The sequence below is a fragment of the Aquarana catesbeiana genome, linkage group LG13, assembly GCF_042186555.1.
Source record: "Aquarana catesbeiana isolate 2022-GZ linkage group LG13, ASM4218655v1, whole genome shotgun sequence".
NCBI lineage: Eukaryota > Metazoa > Chordata > Amphibia > Anura > Ranidae > Aquarana > Aquarana catesbeiana.
The window spans coordinates 121,887,118-121,907,679 of NC_133336.1; the positions used below are offsets into that span (position 1 = coordinate 121,887,118).

Sequence of the window (20,562 nt, forward strand, 5' to 3'; positions counted from 1 at the left end):
AAATAGGAAACCCTTCTGGTACAGACCATCATCCAGGACTTGGCCACAACTAGTCCTGGGTGAAACCAGAGAAGGGGGGTCCACCAACCACAGTTACCAGACCAAAAGAAAAGAACAAACGTGTCGGTGCTCCTGGAGGGGCTGGAAACATAAAAGAACTGTGGGTCAGAGGAAAGGGAGGGGCTTTTTAAATTCTATCTGATTTGTGTTTCCTGTAGAGGGCAGAGCCGATCATCTCTCAAGTAGCTGTCCTGGAAGGTGAGGGGGGGGAAAAAAAAAAATATTAATAAAAATGCCATAAAACTATCCCCTATTTTGTAGAGGCTATAACTTTTGCGCAAACCAATCAATAAACGCTTATTGCGATTTTTTTTACCAAAAATATGTAGAAGAATACATATCGGCCTAAACTGAGGGGAAAAAATGTTTTTTTTATGTAGCACTAACCCCCGAAGGAGCTGCTGAAATAAATTGGGTTTTTACCGTCACCCCCTTTACCTGTAATTTCACCATATCAGGATCCTAGAGTCCATGTTGAGCTTTGTATCCGACAATGTATGCACCAGTCACTTTAGTATTTTTCCAATGCTTTAATGAAAACTTTTTAGGAAGTAGCAGTGAAGAGGTAGAAAGGGAGTTGCAGGAAAATTCAAATACCTTTTTCAGATCATTGAGGAATTGAAGATCTTAGAGACGATTATACCTTCAGTCCAAAGATCTTTGCCCACCTGGATAGGTCTCTCTCACTGACCTAGCAGCCGGAATGGAGCGCAAACAAAAAGTCTCTGCCACAGACTTTGCAAGGAACAAAACTGCTATACAATCCTCTGCCATAGGACGTAGTGATAGATGAACAATCCTCTGCCACAGGATTCAATATCAGATGAACAGCAACACAGTACCAGAACCTTTAAGCCGACCTTAAAGGTCGGCAGTACTGTGCGGTAAGTTAGGTTAGGATGCATCCTCCAATTGAGTCACCAGGCCCCTCATGAGACACCAGCCTTCCGCACGGTCCTCTCTAAGATGGGTCCCCGCCTGGATCTTCTCAATTGCTTGGCTTCTTCCTGCAGGACAGACAGCATAGGACCACCTCTAAACCAGCGGGCCCCAGACGACCTCTGGGTCCACTCATAGTAACGAAGCCCCGGGCCAGCATGGTCCTGAGGCTGAAAGGAAGCCGTCACATACCTTTAGGCCAAGAGGGCCAGCAGGTGAAAGAGAACCAAAAATGGCGTCTGCTCCTTAAGTACTCTCTCCCAGAATGCATAGCAGTGGACCACCTCTGCTGAGTTGCTTCTGAGAAAGAAGAGCACTCAATACACTTCAGCTTGTTGCTTTTCAACACTGGCCTGTGGCGACGACACCTACAGGCGACAGCTTGAAACTGCACACAACACAGCCAATGCTGGAACAGAGGCTAATTTAGCCATAGATTAAATCTGAACTATGTACAGAACAGACAACCCACTAAATTTACATATAAGCGCCTGATCAACAGGAGCAGGGCGCTACATTTATATATTTTTGGGGGATATTTATTATAGCAAAAAGTAAAAAATAATGCGTTTTTTTCAAAATTGTCGCTATTTCTTGTTTATAGTGCAAAAAATAAAAACCGCAGAAGGTGATCAAATACCACCAAAAGAAAGCTCCATTTGTGAGAAAAAAGGACGTCAATTTTGTTTGGGAGCCACGTCGCACATCCGCGCAACTGTCAGTTAAAGCAATGCAGTGCCGAATCGCAAAAAGTGCTCTGGTCTTTGGCCAGTCAAATGGTCCGGGGCTTAAGTGGTTAATGCGACTTGAGGGCCATAGACTTCAATGTTAACCCTCAAAAGTCGCATCCAAGTCGCACCCATCCAAAGTTACACTCCAAAGTCGTGCGAAACAAGTGTGAATAGAGCCTAAACAGCATGAAAAGAAAGCACTGTCTGTCTAAAAAAAAAGGTTGGGAGATATGGTTTAGCCTTCACTGTCTGCATGCTTGTTGTAGGTAGTAAATGTAGCTAACAGTCCGGCTGCAGCCTAACAAGCACTGAGAGCTCCTGACAGTGTCACCCCATGTGATATGATTGCAGTCACACACACAGCCTGTGTCCCGCCAGTGACCCATCCAGGTGCTCTCCATGTTGTTGTCACTCACACTCCGCTCCTTGACGTGGCACTGGGCGCCGCCATGTTGGTGACGTCACGCAGTGCGCTGGCTGTCTGTCTGTCTGTCTGCTAGCAGGAGCAGAGAGTAGTGAGAGGGGAGACAGGTAAGTGTGTGTCTGTGGGGAGGGGGTAAGTGTGGAGACGGGGGTGTATGGACGGACACATAGAGGGACAGTTCAGGGTGTGTGCGGCTCTCAGTGTCAGGGGCGCAGTACACACCGGGGGTCTCTCCCCTCATAGGACAGCCAGAGAAATGACCGGCACTCCCAATTCATCTACGCACACCGGCTGAGGAGTTCTCTAAATTCTAGGGGCCACACACACTCCAAGGGCCACACACTGTGCATGGACTGCAACTTTTTGCAAGTAACGGTTCTCTTATGGGAAGGGGGAGGGTTGTCCACACTTCTCCTCACCTGTACACCTGGAGGCGGATCGGGGGGCTTCTGTGTATTGGGGGGACAATCGAGTGCTGACAGATCATTCTTCTAATATTATTATTGTATGACAGGATTGTGAGCAGTGTATTCTCTGTATATAGATCTGTGCCATGTATGTACCCTGGGTGATCTCTATTGTTTACATGGAATGTGCTCAGACCATAAGGGCCCCATTCACACCTGCTGATTTGAAACATGCATATTTTTTTTTTGCGCATTTTCGCACCACATGCATAGGGCAGCCTGTTGATTTCAATGGACTGCCAATAGCTCATGAAGCTTTTTGCCATGTTTTGGTTTGCATATTTTTTACGGCGTAGTTTTCTGCATTTGGAGTGCAATTTGCAATTGATTGTCACAGTGATCATGTGATTGGGAATCCAACCTACTCACTCCCAATCACCACTCTGTTACTGGAGCTGGGGGTGTGCAATTTAGCATGTTCGCAATACAAAACTTCAAACCCCCCCTATATGCAGCACCATGGAACCGCTCCATGCTGCCACATATATACATTCAGCAGACGGGAAGGAGTTTACAATGCTGGAGCTTCATGAAGTATGTTAAAGTGGTTGTAAACCCTCCCTCCTGACTTTTAACTATAGGTAAGCCTAGAATAAGGCTTACCTATACGTAGTGGAAATATCTCCTAAACGTGCGCCGATGATGTAATCGGCACATCCGCTGTAAAGAAACGGTCTTCCCCAGCGTGTTCCATTACTAATGGCTCCCACACGGGAGTGACGTCACGCGACTCCGGCCAGTCACAGAGCCAGTCACAGAGCCAGTCACAGAGCCAGTCACAGAGCCAGTCACAGAGCCAGTCACAGAGCCAGTCCCCACGGCCCCCGGAAGGAAGAGGGGCGAAGATGGACGCAGCCAGCACAGGCGACAGTGATGGATTTGTTTGCAGGTAAGTGTCAAATTTTGGGCTATTGTGCGATGCATACTAGCCCATTATGCTTTTAATTTGCAGGAAGTAAAACTCACCAGGGTTTACTTCCTATTTAAAGGCTAAGTTCATAATTTTGCAGCATGTTACACCCATATGTAGGTTATAACATGCTCCAGCATTTCCCCCACCATGACATCAGCTGGGGGCTCTTCTCCCCGCACCCACTGTAATTTTTCCAAAACAGTATGGCTGTGCAGTGCTCTGCTGATGAGCCCCTTTGTAGTTCATTCACAAGCCCGCAGCTTTCAAAGTGACAGTTCATACATTGGTGGTACAGGCTGAAAGCTGTAGGGCTTGTCTGCAGGAGCCTGGCATTGCACCTGTTATTCACTGATCACAGCTGCAATGCTCTGCAGGCCCAATGGGGAAACAAATAACAAAATGCACATTTCTTTCTGCAAAAATATGTGCATTTATTATTATTATTTCCCAAAAGGTAAGCTTATCCTTTAAATTGTAGACACCTTATAGGTAAGGATGGGCTCGGGCATGTTTGCAACTGCACCTACTTGAGCCCGCCAGGAAGCTTACACTGCGCATCGCTAATCACAGGTAGTGAGACATTTCCTGATCTGTGCAGCCCTGGATTAAATTCAATTTCCTGTGCTAGAGAAGGAACAGGAAGTTACAGGGAATCTCCCAAAGCTGTCACTGAATCAGGCGTCCCTGTAGGAAGATTTTTCCCTTACTTCTTCTAGGAACAACTGTAAATTTGAACTTCCCCTCCGTTTTCTATCTCCGTAACAATGACCCCAGTACAAATAGATGAGCGAATCTCAGAGACCAGTAAAAACTTGCCAGAGGGTATAACCCTTCCCCAATCTGTCCAAAACAAATAGTTTGTTTTTTATTTAGATTTTTTAATTTATTTTTTAGTCTAAAGTGTAGAGATACACTTTAACATTGTACCCGTGTATCAAAGACATTAAGTTATTGCCATATAGTATTAATTTACATTAGAAGAAAATTGTAATTTCTCACTTAGTATAATAACTATGCCGTGATGTGTTTACTGATCATTGTACACTGTGTTGTGAACCACTATCAACCATATATGAGCTTGGTTGCATTACGTATATCTGCTTAGTTCTTGTGAACAATATTGGGGCTTCATAAAGTGTGTTTAAAATGTGAACACCTAATAATAAGTAAAAAGAGAAATAACATTTTTGTAAAATAAAGTGTTTTCTAGGCTGAATTGTGTGTGTGTATGTGTGTGGTAATAATTGCATATAAAGAATCTACCCAGGGGAGGTATTGTGAAAGTAACTCACCTTTCAGGTAGTGATTAGAAATTATAGAGCTGATTTGTTGCTAGGTGTTAAATTGCTCAAGCAAATGTCGCCTTGACAGCATGCTACATTTTCTCTGGCTTCATTTGAATGTTTATGTGGCTGCTGTTTATTCTCGCTTTACCTTAAGGCTCCTACACAAGATCGGACTTTTTGACAACAAACATGCAAATTAGCTGTTTTGGAGCCACATCCAACCGTGCGTACGCTCCATCGGACAAACTTTTTCTGTTTTCATCGGACTTTTGTTGGCTGTGCGAACGCACAAACTTTCCGGCAACAAAAGTTTGATGGAGCAAAGTCTGATCATGTGTACATAAAACCGTCGGACTTTTGTACAAACTACAGTACGCAGCCGCGAGAATGTTTCCGACAACTGGTTTTCGACAACAGGGTACTGTACATCTCGCGCTGGCTGCAATAGGAAAAACACATTTTCCTATTGCAGCCAGCGCGAGAGGGAATTTCCCTCTGGGAGCATACCAGGCCCTTAGGTCTGGATCTTAAGGGGAACCCCCTATGTCGAAAAAACGGCATGGGGGTCCCCCCCAAAATCCATACCAGACCCTTATCCGAGCATGCAGCCCGGCCGGTCAGGGAAGGGGGTGGGGACAATCGAGCGCCCCCCCCCCCTCCGAACCATACCAGGCTGCATGCCCTCAACGTGGGGGGTGGGTGCTTTGGGGGAGGGGGGCGCCCTGCGCCCCCCCCCACCCCAAAGCACCTTGTCCCCATGTTGATGAGGGCAAGGGCCTCTTCCCGACAACCCTGGCCATTGGTTGTCGGGGTCTGCGGGCGGGGGGCTTATCAGAATCCGGTAGCCCCCTTTAATAAGGGGGCCCCCAGATCCTGGCCCCCCACCCTATGTGAATGAGTATGGGGTACATTGTACCCCTACCCATTCACCTAGGAAAAAAAGTGTCAATAAAAAAAACACACTAAAGAGGTTTTTAAAGTAATTTATTAGGCAGCTCCGGGGGTCTTCTTCCGACTTCTGGTGTCTCTCCGGCCTCTTCTCCCGATGTCCGGTTCTTGTCCGCTCTCTCCGGCCTCCCTCTTCTCCCAATGTCCGGTTCTTCTGCCGGGCTCCTCCGCTATCTTCTGCTCTTTTGCCGCTCTCTTTCTAGTGGTGGCCCGGTCTTTTTCGTCGTCTTCTTCCCTCTTCTCTTCTTTCGATGTTGACACAATGCTCTCTCCCGCTGTAATGCTGTGTGAGCGGTGCGCGATGACTTATATAGGCATGGGGCGTGGTCCCTGGGTGATGTGACCCCACCCCCTTATGACGTCACAGCCCCGGGGCATGCTGGGACTGTGACGTCATAAGGGGTGGGGTCACAGGATGACATCACCCGGTGGCCACGCCCCATGCCTATATAAGTCATTGCGAGGCGCTCACACAGCATTACAGCGGGAGAGAGCATCGTGTCAACATCGTAAGAAGAGAAGAGGGAAGAAGTCGGCGAATAAGACCGGGCCACCACTAGCAAGAGAGCGGCAAAAGAGCAGAAGATAGCGGAGGAGCCCGGCAGAAGAACCGGACATCGGGAGAAGAGGCCGGAGAGACCCCCGAAGTCGAAAGAAGACCCCCGGAGCTGCCTAATAAATTACTTTAAAAACCTGTGTAGTGTTTTTTTTAATTGACACTTTTTTCCCTAGGTGAATGGGTAGGGGTATGATGTACCCCATACTCATTCACATAGGGTGGGGGGGCCGGGATCTGGGGGCCCCCTTATTAAAGGGGGCTCCCGGATTCCGATAAGCCCCCGCACGCAGACCTCGATAACCAACGGCCAGGGTTGTCGGGAAGAGGCCCTTGTCCTCATCAACATGGTGACAAGGTGCTTTGGGGGAGGGGGGGGGCCCGCAGGGATTTTTTTAATCGCCTCAGTGTGAAAGCACTCGGGCTTTCACACTGAGACTGCAGACGTTTTTCAGGCGCCTTACAGGTGCTATTTTTAGCCCAAAAGCGCCTGAAAAACGCCTCAGTGTGAAAGGGGTCTAAAGGTGGAAAAGGTTCTGAAATCATTTGATATTTGTCTCATTTTTTAACATCCCAGAAACCTGACATTTTAACAGGGATGTGTAGACTTTTTATATCCACTGTATGTTGAAGTTCCTGGAGTCCAATCATGGACTTCATTTCCTTTTTTTTTTTTTTTTTTTATATGAAATGCTTATGTAGGAGTAGTGTAAAGCTAGTACATGTATTTTTTTTTTTGTTTACTGCTCAAAGCCCTGCAGCTGATTAAGGTTGGGTTCATACTGCCGTACGAAGCGGCTCACAGCAGGGGTCAAGTACGTCCCTGTTCACCGCTTCAAGTCCGATTTCGGTCCAAATTTAGAGCTGAATTCGGAACTGAAACGGACCAGCAGACACACAGAATCCTGCAATTAGCTCCAGAGATCTGTGAAGCGGTGTTCTGTCAGAATTGGCGACCCATCAAATCTTGTAATGGAAGTGACGTTCTGTCGCGGCCATATTGGCACACCCCGCTCGTCGGCATTAAGCCTACTGTCAAAAGTCGGCAAGCGGACATCTTTTTATACCCACTGATGTCTTACATTTCACAGTTATTTTTAATGATAAACTCAGCTTATATAGTGAAATGCAGTATTTAGAAGTCCGTGACACTGTTTTGATGTTGAATTGTAAAAGCAGCGGCAAGCCTGCTGATCTCACAGGTTTGCTAATCAGACAGATCACAGATGCTTTTACAATTCAACATCAAAACAGTCTGACAGATTTCTAAATATGTATTTTACTATATAAGCTCAGTTTACTGCTAAAATTAACCGTGAAATGGAAGACTTCGGTGGGTGTAACCAGATTCCCGCTTGCTGCCTTCTGACTAAGGATGCGCTCCGGCGTGTTCGCACACTCCACGTGCAGAGCCCGACAGGAAGTCGGCATAGTGCTGCGCTAATCACAGGCATTGAGACATTTTCCCGATGTGCGGCTGCAGAGATCGGGAAATGTCTCACAGCCTGTGACTAGCGCAGAGCCGTGCCGACTTCCTGGCGGGCTCTGCACGTGGAGTGTGCGAACGCGCCGGAGCTCATCCTTACTTCTGACTATATGCTTACTGCGGCCGAGTGCGAGGTGTACCAAGATGGCCACGACGGAACGTCACTTCCGTTACACGATTTGACGGGTCGCCTAATCTGACGGAACGCCGGCTCCATTGAGAGCCTGTCACGATCTCTTGACATGCGAATTGGATGCGGAGAAACCCGTATCCAACTTGCAATAGTGTAAACCCAGCCTTAAACTGAAAGTTTAGCTGTGATTTAAGGGCTCATTCACACAGGTCACACAGTCAAAAATGCTGCATACAGATGCGTACAGCAGGAGACATTCGTGTGGCGGCAATGCATGCATAGTCACTGGTACATGGTATTGATATTTACCAGGGCCAATAGTGTCCACGTAAGCTGTACAGTCTGTGTCCAGGGCCAATCACTCACAGGTAATCACCGCATATTGAATACATGCAAGCAGCAGCTATTAGGAGGTGGCAGCCTCCCATTGCTTTCAATAGTGCTCCCACAGCAAATTTCTTGGACCCCCAATTGGGGTTCTTATATGTAAATGCTTGCAAGCCCATTCGCAGCTGTGAATGTGACCTAACACACACATACAAAATTCTGGACTATACAATGAGCAGCAATTGGAAACCTACTTCTGCAGAAGAGTTCAGAGACTGCTTCATCCTGAGAGCTGAACCGCCAGACTGTGTGTCTGGGCTCAGTGTGCAATGTCTATGGGAAGGACATGGACAATGTTCAGTATACAGTTTGTGTGGTGAGTGAGTATAAATGCAGGCAGAGGAGTCTCTGGAAGAGAAACTAGAGATTGTGTGTGCTGGAGGAGGGATACATGGGAAAGACCAATGTGTGTGTGCTGGAGGTAGGCTCTCACTAGGGAAGGAGCAGCCAGATAGTTTGTACACCTAGAAATGTACTACTGGGAAAGCGATTGTAAAGGAATAAATGTTTTTTTCTAAAATGTTTCTAATACCATTGCACAGAGCAGCCCCAAACTCCTCTTCTGGGGCCCCTCATCTGCCTTCTCAGCTCCTCCTCCTCTTCTCTGAGTGCCCCCATAGCAAGCTGCTTGCTAAAGGGCACTTTTGTGGGCTCAGTCCTGAGCCAGTTTGTGCATCTATAGACTCACAGTGTGGCTTGGCCCCTCCACCGCTCCCTCCTCACAGGATTTGACTGACCGCAGTAGGAGCCAATGGCCCCCATTGCTGCCTCTGAGTCCTGTGAGGAGGGAGAGGGACCAAGCCATGCTGTGTCTATAGATGCACAAACCCTGCCTCAGGACTGAGCCCACAAAAGTGCCCTTTAGCAAGCTTGCTAACCGCCGCCACAGCACTGGACTGGGGGGGGGGGGGGGTTGACTGGGAGAAGCTGATCATGGAAGATTTTTTAGCTTAATGCAGAGAATGTAATAAAGTGAAAAAAAAAAAACCCATCCTGCCTTTACAACCACCCTTAGGCTTCATGTACACGGGACGCTTTTACAACCTCTCCTGAACGATTTAACTTGACAGATAGTAACCGACGTTTAAAACGTCCGTTTTGCCGCGTCCGCGTTTAGAAGCGTTTTAAAAAAAAATAGCCAAAAATTTAAAACGCCTGTAAATGAAACGTGGCTAAACGTCAGTTACCGGTCCTGAATGCATTTTTTTTGCTTTCCAAAAAATGCTTCTAAACTCAACTGCCTAGAAATGACTATAAACGACCCTGTGTACATGTACTGATAAGAGAGTTCAGAGGCAGCTGAAAAAAATGCCCAACTACTCCTAAACGTCCATTTACCAGCTGCAGTGTACATGAGGCCTTAATTGTTGGGAAAACTCAGTTTAGTTCGGAAGGAAGTTACACGACTTTGCCATCTCAACAGTATGAACCGAGCCTCAATTGCTTCAACAATTTGTATTATTTTGTGTAACTTTTGAAATAAAAATGTTCTCTCTAAAATACTTTGTATGTACTTGTTCCAGGTTGCACAGTAACATCTCAACATGGCAACCTTTCTGGAGTTTATTCAGCAAAATGAAGACAGAGATGGAGTCCGGTTCAGCTGGAATGTTTGGCCATCCAGCCGTTTGGAGGCCACAAGAATGGTGGTGCCGGTAGCCTCCCTCTTCACGCCAATAAAAGAGAGGCCAGATTTGCCCCCTATACAGTATGAACCAGTTCTCTGTAGCCGAACCACCTGTAGAGCTGTTCTAAACCCTCTTTGGTGAGATTTTCTTCTGTTTTGGTTTATCCTTCTTCTTTTTTTTTTTTTTTAATTTAGGAGCATATAAAATTACTTCATGAAAAAGTGACAAAATTCAATGATAAATGTAGTGATTTGAATGTAGTGAACTGCGCTTAAGAAACTGGTATGGCATATACCATCCAAGTCAAGTCAATATTATCTGGTAAGCCTCCTCCCTCTTGCACGGTGGTGGTGTTTGCTTTCATTTTTTCACTCCAAGGTTCCCAGGAATGCCAGGAACTTCCCACATGTGTATTGGATCACAAACCTAATTGGACTGTATTTCATCATTTCGTTCAACTTGGACATTTGTGTGTAGTGCAGTCACTATATTAGCACATTGCTTAATATCCATTCACATCCATTATGTTAGAGTTTTGTCATTTTGTCACATATATGTTTGAATCACATACAATTTTTCCCTTTTTTTTTGCAATCATAGAGCTGCACTCATTTATTTTCTGCCCTGTCACCACTGACATGGAATCCATCTTCACTCTGTCTTCCTTCCAGGTTTGCGGGCCCCGCCCCTTTGAATGGCTAAGCTGCGTCAACGTCACTCCCACAGCACAGCTCTCTCAATAGACGGTATGCTGTCCATTGAGAGTGCAGTGCGCATGCTCCAGTGAAGTCACCGGCTGCTACACATGTATATATCTCCTATGTGCATGTTTAGGAGATATTAACTGAACCTACAAGTAAGCCTTATAATAGACTTGTAGGTCAAAAAAATAACAAAGGGAGTTTACTCCCATTTTAAGAGGTCAGTAAGATATGTGTTTCTAACTTCTCAAGTAAAAGGCAAAATTCTGGATAGGGTAAAATTTGTGAAAAAAGAACAGATATGTCTTTGACTGTACTGTGAGAAGTACAGAGGCTGCTATTGCTGAGTACTGATTGTTTGGCTTGTAATGTAGTCCAGATGTTAAGAATTGGACTGATTGCATCTGACTTAAAGTGGTGGGCCAGCTGAAATTTTTTTTTTTTTTAAGTCAGCAGCTACAAACATTGTAGCTGCTGACTTTTAATAAGCACACTTACCTGTCCAGGGTGCCCGTGATGTCGGCTGCCCCGTCCCTCGGCTCTCGGGTCCCGGCGCCGCCATTCCAGCTATGGGAAACAGGTAGTGGAGCCTTGCGGCTTCACTGCCCATTTCCTACTGCGCATGCACGAGTGGCGCAGTGCTTTGTGAATGGGGCGCGCTGTGTTGTGGGACACACACAGTTCCCAGAACACAGCGCGCCCCATTCCCCAGAAAACAACGCGAGAAGGAGAAGACTGAAGATCACAGCGGTGTAGGAAGTGGCAGATTAGGATGATCTGCCTAGCAACAGCCATTTTTGGTAAGTTAAAAAAAAAATTTCTAAATTTTTAGGAATGTTTCATGTAAAATTTTTTTTTTTTTTTTTTTTTAGGGTGGCCCTCCACTTTAAATCATCAATTTAACTTGGGTGTTTGCAATCATACAGTAGCATGGCAGTCATTACTGCAGTATATTAATTTCTTCTTCAGCTCAATACGAATGGTAAATTCCAGCTAACCATGCATACATTCAGAGTCACTCCAAACATCTCTGCTAATAAATGAGTGGTGTCCCCTTCAACCCCCCCCCCCCCCCTTATGGAATCGTATCTTCTGTCACCAACACTGAAATGTTTCTGACACAGACTAAACTGTATGCTGCAATCCTCCTTCCACATACCAATCAAGAACTATGTCAACAGTCTCCTCTTACAACTTGCTCACACTACTCTTGTGTCACAGCTTGGGTTTCTTCAGCAGTAGTAGAATTTTGTGCGAAGAAGATAGGTTTTTTTTTTTTTTTTTTGTCCTTCATATGCATGCTTGAGGAGAGCCTTTGATTTACTACAAAGTTCTGTGGTTGTCTAACCCTATAATATCTGTGAATATTGTCCTATTGGTATCAAATTGTTGGGTTAAAAGGCACAATTGCTTTTGTCTACATACAGTACTTGATGATGAAAATAAATATGCTGGAACTCAAAGCAGGTTATTGATTGAACATAGTGTTGAATCACTATGTCAGCAAACACTTTTATATCTGAGTGTCAGCTTCTGATGACCTATCCCTTGACTTGTCCCTTTCCACATTCCTATCAAGTGTGTACACTGAGGCCTGCCTGGTCTTGTGCTGTGAATGAAATTCTTGGACGATATTTTGTGTAAGATGTGGTGTCAGATTTTTTCTGTGTTGCCAGTTGCTCTGCACATATAAGAATTAACATTTGGCATTTTGGTGATAACAGATGCTTAGTTAGATACAGGATGATTATAACACCTGGCAGGAGAAAAGTGCCTTAAAGTGGTTGTAAACCCAAAAAAAAAAAAAGCTGCAAAACAAAGGCATAATGAGCTAGTGTGCATAGCATACTAGCTCATTATGAATTACTTGCCTTAGATCGAAGCCCCCGCAGCGGTCCTCGTACCCCGCACCAGGCGGCGACATCGCTCCCGGAGTTACTTTCCAGGTATCGCGGGCTCGGGTGATTGGCCGGACTCGCAATGACGTCACTCCGGGGCATGTGGGCGGGAGCCGCCGGTAACGGCCCACTAACTGAAACAATGGCATGTACATGCCATTGCTTCAGTGCACATGTGCCGATGATGTCGGCACATGCAGATACAGGGGATATCTCCTAAACCAAGCAGGTTTAGGAGAAATCCAGGGTAGCTACAGGTAAGCCTTATTATAAGCTTATCCTGTAGCAAAAAGGGTTTACAATCACTTTAAAAAAACGCTCCTAAAGCCACATTTTGCACGTGCATTTAGGTACGTCAAGCATTTGAGCGTTACTGGATTTCATTGGCCAAAATACTTACTCTGACCATTGGAATGAATGAACACTCAAGCACTAAATACATCTAGCATTTAGGCAACTCAAGTGTTTTGTTTTTTTTTTTTCCCCCAAAAGATCCTCTCCTGAATATGTTGCTGATCATGTTGCATGATGTTGCATGTATGCATGGACACATAGGCTAAGATAAAGGTGTATTTCAAAAAACATCAAACGCCTATAAAAAGGGGCATTATTTAAGCCTTGTGTGCATGAGGTCTTAACACTGAGTGAACTGGATGAGGCAGGCAGTTTGTAACAGGTGAAGAGCTGAAGTAAAGCTGACCATACACACATAGATTTCTCTTAACCCACTGGTTGAATGAGAAAAATCTAATAGATTCCTCCATCAACACTAAACAGAATGGATGGTAGAATCTTTCCTTCCCAGCCCCAGTTGGTTGAACAATTTGTGTAGCCAGGAAGTGCTGACTGTGCCACCCATGCCTGAAATTTTTGCTGACTTGACCTGTCCATGGCAGACATAAGGTGCATAGGTAGCCCATTCAAAACAAACGTTCAGCACAAGGTGCATTAACATACTGCAAAGCTGTAAGACTAGCCTTTGCTTTGTTCTCTGTTTGCAAACCCTGAGTCAGGTTTATTATTGTAGGAGAAAAAAATTAAACATTTCCCACATTTTTCCTGAAACTTCCAACTGAAGCAAGCTGTGTTGTAAGACATGATAATAGTGCTTAAAGCTGAATTTCAGGCATGCATTTTTTTTTTTGTTAAAATATATTCCTTGATAACCACAAAGGATATATAGTGCCTTTCAAAAGTATTCACCCCCCTTGGCATTTTTTGTGTTTTGTTGCCTCACAACCTGGAATTAACATGGATTGTTTGAGGATTTGCATCATTTAATTTACAGGACATGCCCACAACTTTGAAGATTATTTTGTCCTATTTGAACAAATAGGACAAAATAACAGAAAAAGTCATTGTGCATAACTATTCACCCCCCTAAAGTCAATAGTTTGTAGAGCCGCCCTTTGCGGCTATCACAGCTCCAAGTCGCTTTGAATAAGAGCTTGCCACATCTTACAAACTGGGATTTTTGCCCATTCCTCCTTGCAAAACTGCTCCAGCTCCTTCAAGTTGGATGGTTTGCGCTTGTGAACAGCAATCTTTAAGTCTAACCACAGATTTTCTATTGGATTGAGGTCTGGGCTTTGACTAGGCCATTCCAACACATTTACATGTTTCCCCTTAAACCACTCAAGTGTTGCTTTAGCAGTGTGTTTGGTGCCATTGTCCTGCTGGAAGGTGAACCTCTGTCCTAGCCTCAAATCACACACAGAGTGGTACAGGTTTTGCTCAAGAATATCCCCTGTATTTAGCACCATCCATCTTTCCCTCAACTCTGACCAGTTTCCCAGTCCAGACTGCTGAAAAACATCCCCACAGCATGATGCTACCACCACCATGTTTTACTATGGGGATGGTGCTCTTTGGATGATATGTTGGGTTTGCGCCAGACATAGTGTTTTCTTTGATGGCCAAAAGTTAAATTTTAGTCTCATCAGACCAGAGCACCTTCCTCCATACATTTTGGGAGTCTCCCACATGCCTTTTTGCAAGCTCAAATCGTGACTTTTTTTGCTGAAAGTAATGGCTTTCTTCTGGCCACTCTGCCATAAAGCCCACCTGTATGGAGCATACGGCTTATTGTTGTCCTATGTACAGTCTCTGCTGTAGAACTCTGCAGCTCCTCGGGGGTTAACTTAGGTCTCTGTGCTGCCTCTCTAATTAATGCCCTCCTTGCCCGGTCCGTGAGTTTTGGTGTGCGGTCGTCTCTTGGCAGGTTTGCTGTTGTGCCATGTTCTTTCCATTTGGTTATGATAGATTTGATGGTGCTCCTAGGGATCATCAAAGATTTGGATATTGTTTTATAACCTAACACTGACTTGTACTTCTCAACAACATTGTCCCTTACTTGTTTGGAGAGTTCCTTGGTCTTCATGGCAGTGTTTGGTTTGTGGTGCCTCTTGCTTAGGTGTTGCAGCCTCTGGGGCCTTTTAAAAAGGTGTGTATATGTAATGACAGATCATGTGAAACTTAGATTGCACACAGGTGGACATTATTTCACTAATGTGACTTCTGAAGGTAATTGGTTGCACCAGGGCTTTTTATGGGATTCATAACAAAGTGGGAGAATACATACACACATGCCAATTATTTTTATTTCTGAAAAATAGTTTTATGTATATATTTTTCTAATTTTACTTCACCAACTTAGACTATTGTGTTCTGATCCATCGCATATAATTCAGATTAAAAAAACATTGAACTAAAGGCTGTAATGTAACAAAATAGGTAAAAAGCCAAGGGGGGGTGAATACTTTTGCAAGGCACTGTAACTCCACTTTGTGTGCACCAAAGGCCTTTACAGACCTGGCTGTACCTCCTACACGTAGCAGTGATATCCCTGTGCTGCACATGACCTGAGCAGAAAGCAGGGCTGTGGAAGGGGCTCAGCAGGCTCCACCCACTACAGGCTGCCTGCAGAAAATAAAAGGGGGCAGAAACAAGACCAGTTCCCCTGCACAAGCACAGAGAGCAGCACTGACCGGTCTTTATTGCAGGAAACTTCTGCACAAAGTCAAAGTTTTACACTAGATCTGTAAGAGATCTGTAAGAAATATAGAAAGCACACCAAAACTGAGGCAAGAATACACATGCCTCTGGTAAATGGACAAGAGTTCGGCCTTTAAAATTGGACTTGCCTTGATGAAAATGTCTTTTACATTTTTTTTATTTATTTTTTTGCCTCCACACTAATAGTAGCAGAAGAAAAAATTTATTTGAACACTTTTGGGTCACAGCTTAAAATGTGCTATCTTTATGGAAACAACTTTGCAGTTCAACCCAGGCTTCTTGTTTTAAGCCCCCAAAAGCAGTGTTTGGTTGCAAGGACTATGCTGCTGCATGATCGCACCAATACATACAGTGGGGACGGAAAGTATTCAGACCCCCTTAAAGTTTTCACTCTTTGTTATATTGTAGCCATTTGATTGCAGCCACAGTGATCTTTGGGTTCTTCTTTACCTCTCTCACCAAGGCTCTTCTCCCCTGATAGCTCCGTTTGGCCGGACGGCCAGCTCTAGGAAGGGTTCTGGTCGTCCCAAACGTCTTCCATTTAAGGATTATGGAGGACACTGTGCTCTTAGGAACCTTAAGTGCAGCAGAATTTTTTTTGTAACCTTGGCCAGATCTGTGCCTTGCCACAATTCTGTCTCTGAGCTCTTCAGGCAGTTCCTTTGACCTCATGATTCTCATTTGCTCTGACATGCTCTGTGAGCTGTAAGGTCTTATATAGACAGGTGTGTGGCTTTCCTAACCCAATCAGTATAATCATACACAGCTGGACTCAAATGAAGGTGTAGAACCATCTCAAGGATGATCAGAAGAAATGGACAGCACCTGAGTTAAATATATGAGTGTCACAGTAAAGGGTCTGAATACTTAGGACCATGTGATATTTCAGTTTTTCTTTTTTAATAAATCTGCAAAAATGTCAACAATTCTGTGTTTTTCTGTCAATATGGGGTACTGTGTGTACATTAATGAGGAAAAAATGAACTTAAATGATTTTAACAAATGGCTGCAATATAACAAAGAGTGAAAAATTTAAGGGGGTCTGAATACTTTCCGTCCCCATTGACCCCTTTTACGCGTTTTTCAGGCGTTTTTCAGGCACTTTAGCGTTAAAAAAAACACATGTAAAACGCCTGAAAGAAGCCTCATCTGCAAACCCAATGTGAAAGCCTGAGCCCTTTCACACTGCCAGCGCCCGAAAAACGCTGGTAAAGCGCAGTTTGAGACCCCGTTTTTCGGGCGCTGGCAGTGTGAAAGGGCTCGGTTCATCGGCACACCCAGCCCGGTGGCAAAAACATGAAAGCGCTGCAAAGAAGCTGCTTGCAGGACTTTTTTTTGACGACCTGCCAGCGCAGCGCCCCAGTTTGAAAGCACTCGGGCTTTCACATTGGGATTGCAGATGAGGCTTCTTTCAGGCGCTTTACAGGTGCTTTTTTTAATGCTAAAGCGCCTGAAAAATGCCCCAGTGTGAAAGGGGTCTCAGTGTGAAAGCACTCGGGCTTTCACATTGGGATTGCAGATGAGGCTTCTTTCAGACGCTTTACAGGTGCTTTTTTTTAACGCTAAAGCGCCTGAAAAATGCCTGAAAAATGCCCCAGTGTGAAAGGTGTCTAACATAGCAGCACTTGGGCCGTTGGTTCGAATACCAACTACGGTACTACCTGCCTGGAGTTTACATGTTTTCCCTGTAACTTCCCGGCTACTCTGGTTTCCTCCCACACTCCAAAGACATGCTGGTAGGTTAATTGGCTCCTGTCTAAACTGGCCCTAGTATGTGTATGTATGGATTTGAGTTAAGGATCTTAGATTGTAAGCTCCTTGAGGGCAGGAACTGATGTGAATATACCATACTGTGTAGTATGTGTAATTAGTAAATAATATCATAAACATTTTCATGTTTTACAGTTTGAGTTTTTCTTAGGACCATGACTCTTCAGGGTATTTTATGCATATTCAAGTTACACAGTTAAATGCCAGAATTATATTTAGAATGTATTTTGGAAAAATTCTGATAATTGTGCTTGTTTTGCAGTCAAGTCGATTACCGGGCAAAACTCTGGGCTTGCAATTTCTGTTATCAGCGAAATCAGGTGAGAAAAATCCCAATAGATAAATGACAGGCCCATTTTATAGAAGGAGATGGGAAAATGCATTACCTTATAGCAACCATTATTTAGGCATTTTTTGCTATTTGGCACAGTGCTACTTTAACTGGCAATTAGGTGGTCATGCAAGGCTGTACCCAAACTAATTTTATATAATTTTTTTTCACACAAATAGAGCTTTCTTTTTGGTGGTATTTGATCACCACTGGGTTTTTTTATTATATAAATGAAAAGAAACTGAACATTTTGGGAAAAAAAAGCAAAATTTGTTTACTTTCTGCTATAAAACATATCAAATAAAAAAAAAATCTAATTTCTTTGTGAATTTAGGCCACAATATATTGTGCTACACATCCTTGGTAAAAAAAATCCCAATAAATGTATATTGATTGGTTTGTATGAAAGTTATAGCATCTACAAACGATGGGGTATATACTGGAATTTCTTATTTATTTTATTTGATACTAGTAATGGCAGTGATCAGCGACTTCTAGTGGGACTGTGATAGTGCGAAAGGCAATCTGACACTTTGTGGGAACTGACAAACTGGCACTGACATCACCAGTGACACTAATACAGTGATCAGTGGTAATACTATACATTATCACTGTACTAACTGGGAAGGGGTTAACATCTAGGGCGATCAAAGGGTTAACTGTGTGCCTTTCAAGTGTTAGGCCCCTTTCACACAGGGCAATTGTAGCTGCAATCTGCTTGCTCATCAGGGGATCTCTCCGATGATCCCTGCTGAGCAGGCGGATGACAGGTCCGTGTCTGGTCTGCTCATGCAGACCCCTTTATTCTGTGGGTGGCTGGATGCCATCCGATCCCTTAGACGGAAGGGTAGCATCCCCATCCGTCTGTTTTTATCAGATCGGATTGGATGTAGGCGGGTGTAAACGGACACATGTCCATTTACACCTGCCGCTCCATAGAAGAATGGAGGTTCCGATAAATTCCGTCTGAAAACTTGACAGGTGGACCCGATTGGAACATCCATGTAAAAGGAGCTTTAATGTGTTTACTGTGTGCTGTTTTTACTAAGCAACGTGCAGGTTTTTACTCCCTGCTTTACCAACACAAAGCTCTCTTCTGTCATTCGCTCTGCTGATCAGCAGGTTCTGGCCATAAATCATTGACTGGGACCCGCTGATTGACTTGTGCTGTAGTGAATGACAGCAGAGCCGGGGCAGCGCAGCATGGCCATTCTTCCGCTGTAAATCTGCAGTAGGCGGTCCTTAAGTTGTTAACCCATAATACAGTAGATTACCAAAAGTATTGGGATGCCTGCCTTTACATGCACATAAACTTTAATGGCATCCCAGTCTTAGTCTGTAGGGTTCAATATTAAGTTGGCCCACCCTTTGCAGCTATAACAGCTTCAACTCTTCTAGGAAGGCTGTCCACAAGGTTTAGGAGTGTGTCTATGGGAATTTTTGACCATTCTTCCAGAAGCGCATTTGTGATGATGATGGACGAAAAGGCATGGCTCGCAGTCTCTGCTCTAATTCATCCCAAAGGTGTTCAATCGGGTTGAGGTCAGGACTCTGGGGTGGAGGAACTTGACTGGGCTGCACAAACTCTCTCATCCATATCTTTATGGACCTTGCTTTGTGCACTGGTCCAAATCATTTGGTAGAGGGGGGATTATGGTGTGGGGTTGCCTTTTAGGGATTGGGCTTGGCCCCCTAGTTCCAGTGATGGGAACTCTTAAGGCGTCAGTATACCAAGACATTTTGGACGATTTCATGCTCCCCACTTTGTGGGAACAGTTTGGGGATGGCCCCTTCCTGTTCCAAAATGACTTCACACCAGTGTTTACACAATGTGTGGTGGGACTATGTTGGAGAGCTAAAGTTACACTCTGCAGCGCTCAGTGAGGAGAGCTCTAAGAACTGATTGGAGGGAAGAGACACACTCCCCTTCACACAGGAACAGAGCAGAGGCTGTCAATTAGCTGAAGATCCCTCCCCTGTCACCTTGTTTCTCTTGATGTCAGGAAAACTTGTCAGAAGTAATGCAAGCTGATTGCAAAGAAATGAAGCATGAGACAGAAATAACACTTAGTGCTCTTAACTGAGACAAGTACACACTATAGAGGGACATGCTTTGTTCATATTTCATATCTGAGGCTTAGAAACACTTTAATTTTCTTTGCTGCCATGTAAAAGCTCTAATGTATGTATGTATATTTTTTTCTTTGCTCACTGTAATTTCTTTTTTTCCAGTTTCCTCCTACATATGCTGGCATCTCTGAAATGAACCAGCCCGCAGAACTCCTGCCACAGTTCTCCAGCATCGAATATGTGGTCCAGGTGCCATAGACTTTTCTTAACACTTAACTAAAGTCTCCTTACCTATGCTACTCACATTATATTACTGTAGTGTGTGTCCACCTGAGACAGGGTTGCCAACCTGACACAACTTTGTTTACTGACAGAATAAGGAGAATTTACTGACAACCTCAAAAAATGACAGACCTCCTATTAGAAACCAAAACAATCAATATTTAAACAGTATAAACACAATCTGCAAACCACTGACTATACCCATAACGGCAACTTCAGGGTTCAGGGGTGCACTGTGTGCGAAGTACAGAGGTGCCCCCTTTTCCCCCAAATCACCCCGCCACAGTACAGTGCTCCACTTGCACCCTCAAATCCCACTCCTTGATGGTACCTGATAGAGAGCTGCAGTTGCAGAAGAGCAGGATATGTTACTCAGGAGGGGAGAGTGTAGTGTAGCTGTGGGGCCGTGTGCACAGGCTTCAGGAGCTGTTGCCGCCAGACAGGCCTCGGGTTCCAACTACCTATCTATGCAGAGAGACAGCAGGCAGAGTACAGTTGAGATCACTCTGCAGTCGCAACTAGAGGAGCAGGATCGGC

General features: G+C 44.6%; 1 protein-coding gene across 2 annotated transcripts in view; it reads left to right on the forward strand.

Annotated features, from left to right (window-relative positions):
* The first annotated feature begins 2,122 nt into the window (after positions 1 to 2,122).
* SEC23A (SEC23 homolog A, COPII coat complex component) overlaps positions 2,123 to 20,562 on the forward strand; it is a 248,004-nt gene continuing 229,564 nt past the window's right edge. For both annotated transcript variants that reach the window (XM_073609690.1, XM_073609691.1), the window contains exons 1-4: positions 2,123 to 2,261; positions 9,854 to 10,095; positions 17,605 to 17,662; positions 19,906 to 19,992. In XM_073609690.1, the coding sequence (XP_073465791.1) occupies positions 9,875 to 10,095; positions 17,605 to 17,662; positions 19,906 to 19,992 (366 nt within the window). In that variant the 5' untranslated portion in view covers positions 2,123 to 2,261; positions 9,854 to 9,874. The remainder of the gene's footprint in view (positions 2,262 to 9,853; positions 10,096 to 17,604; positions 17,663 to 19,905; positions 19,993 to 20,562) is intronic.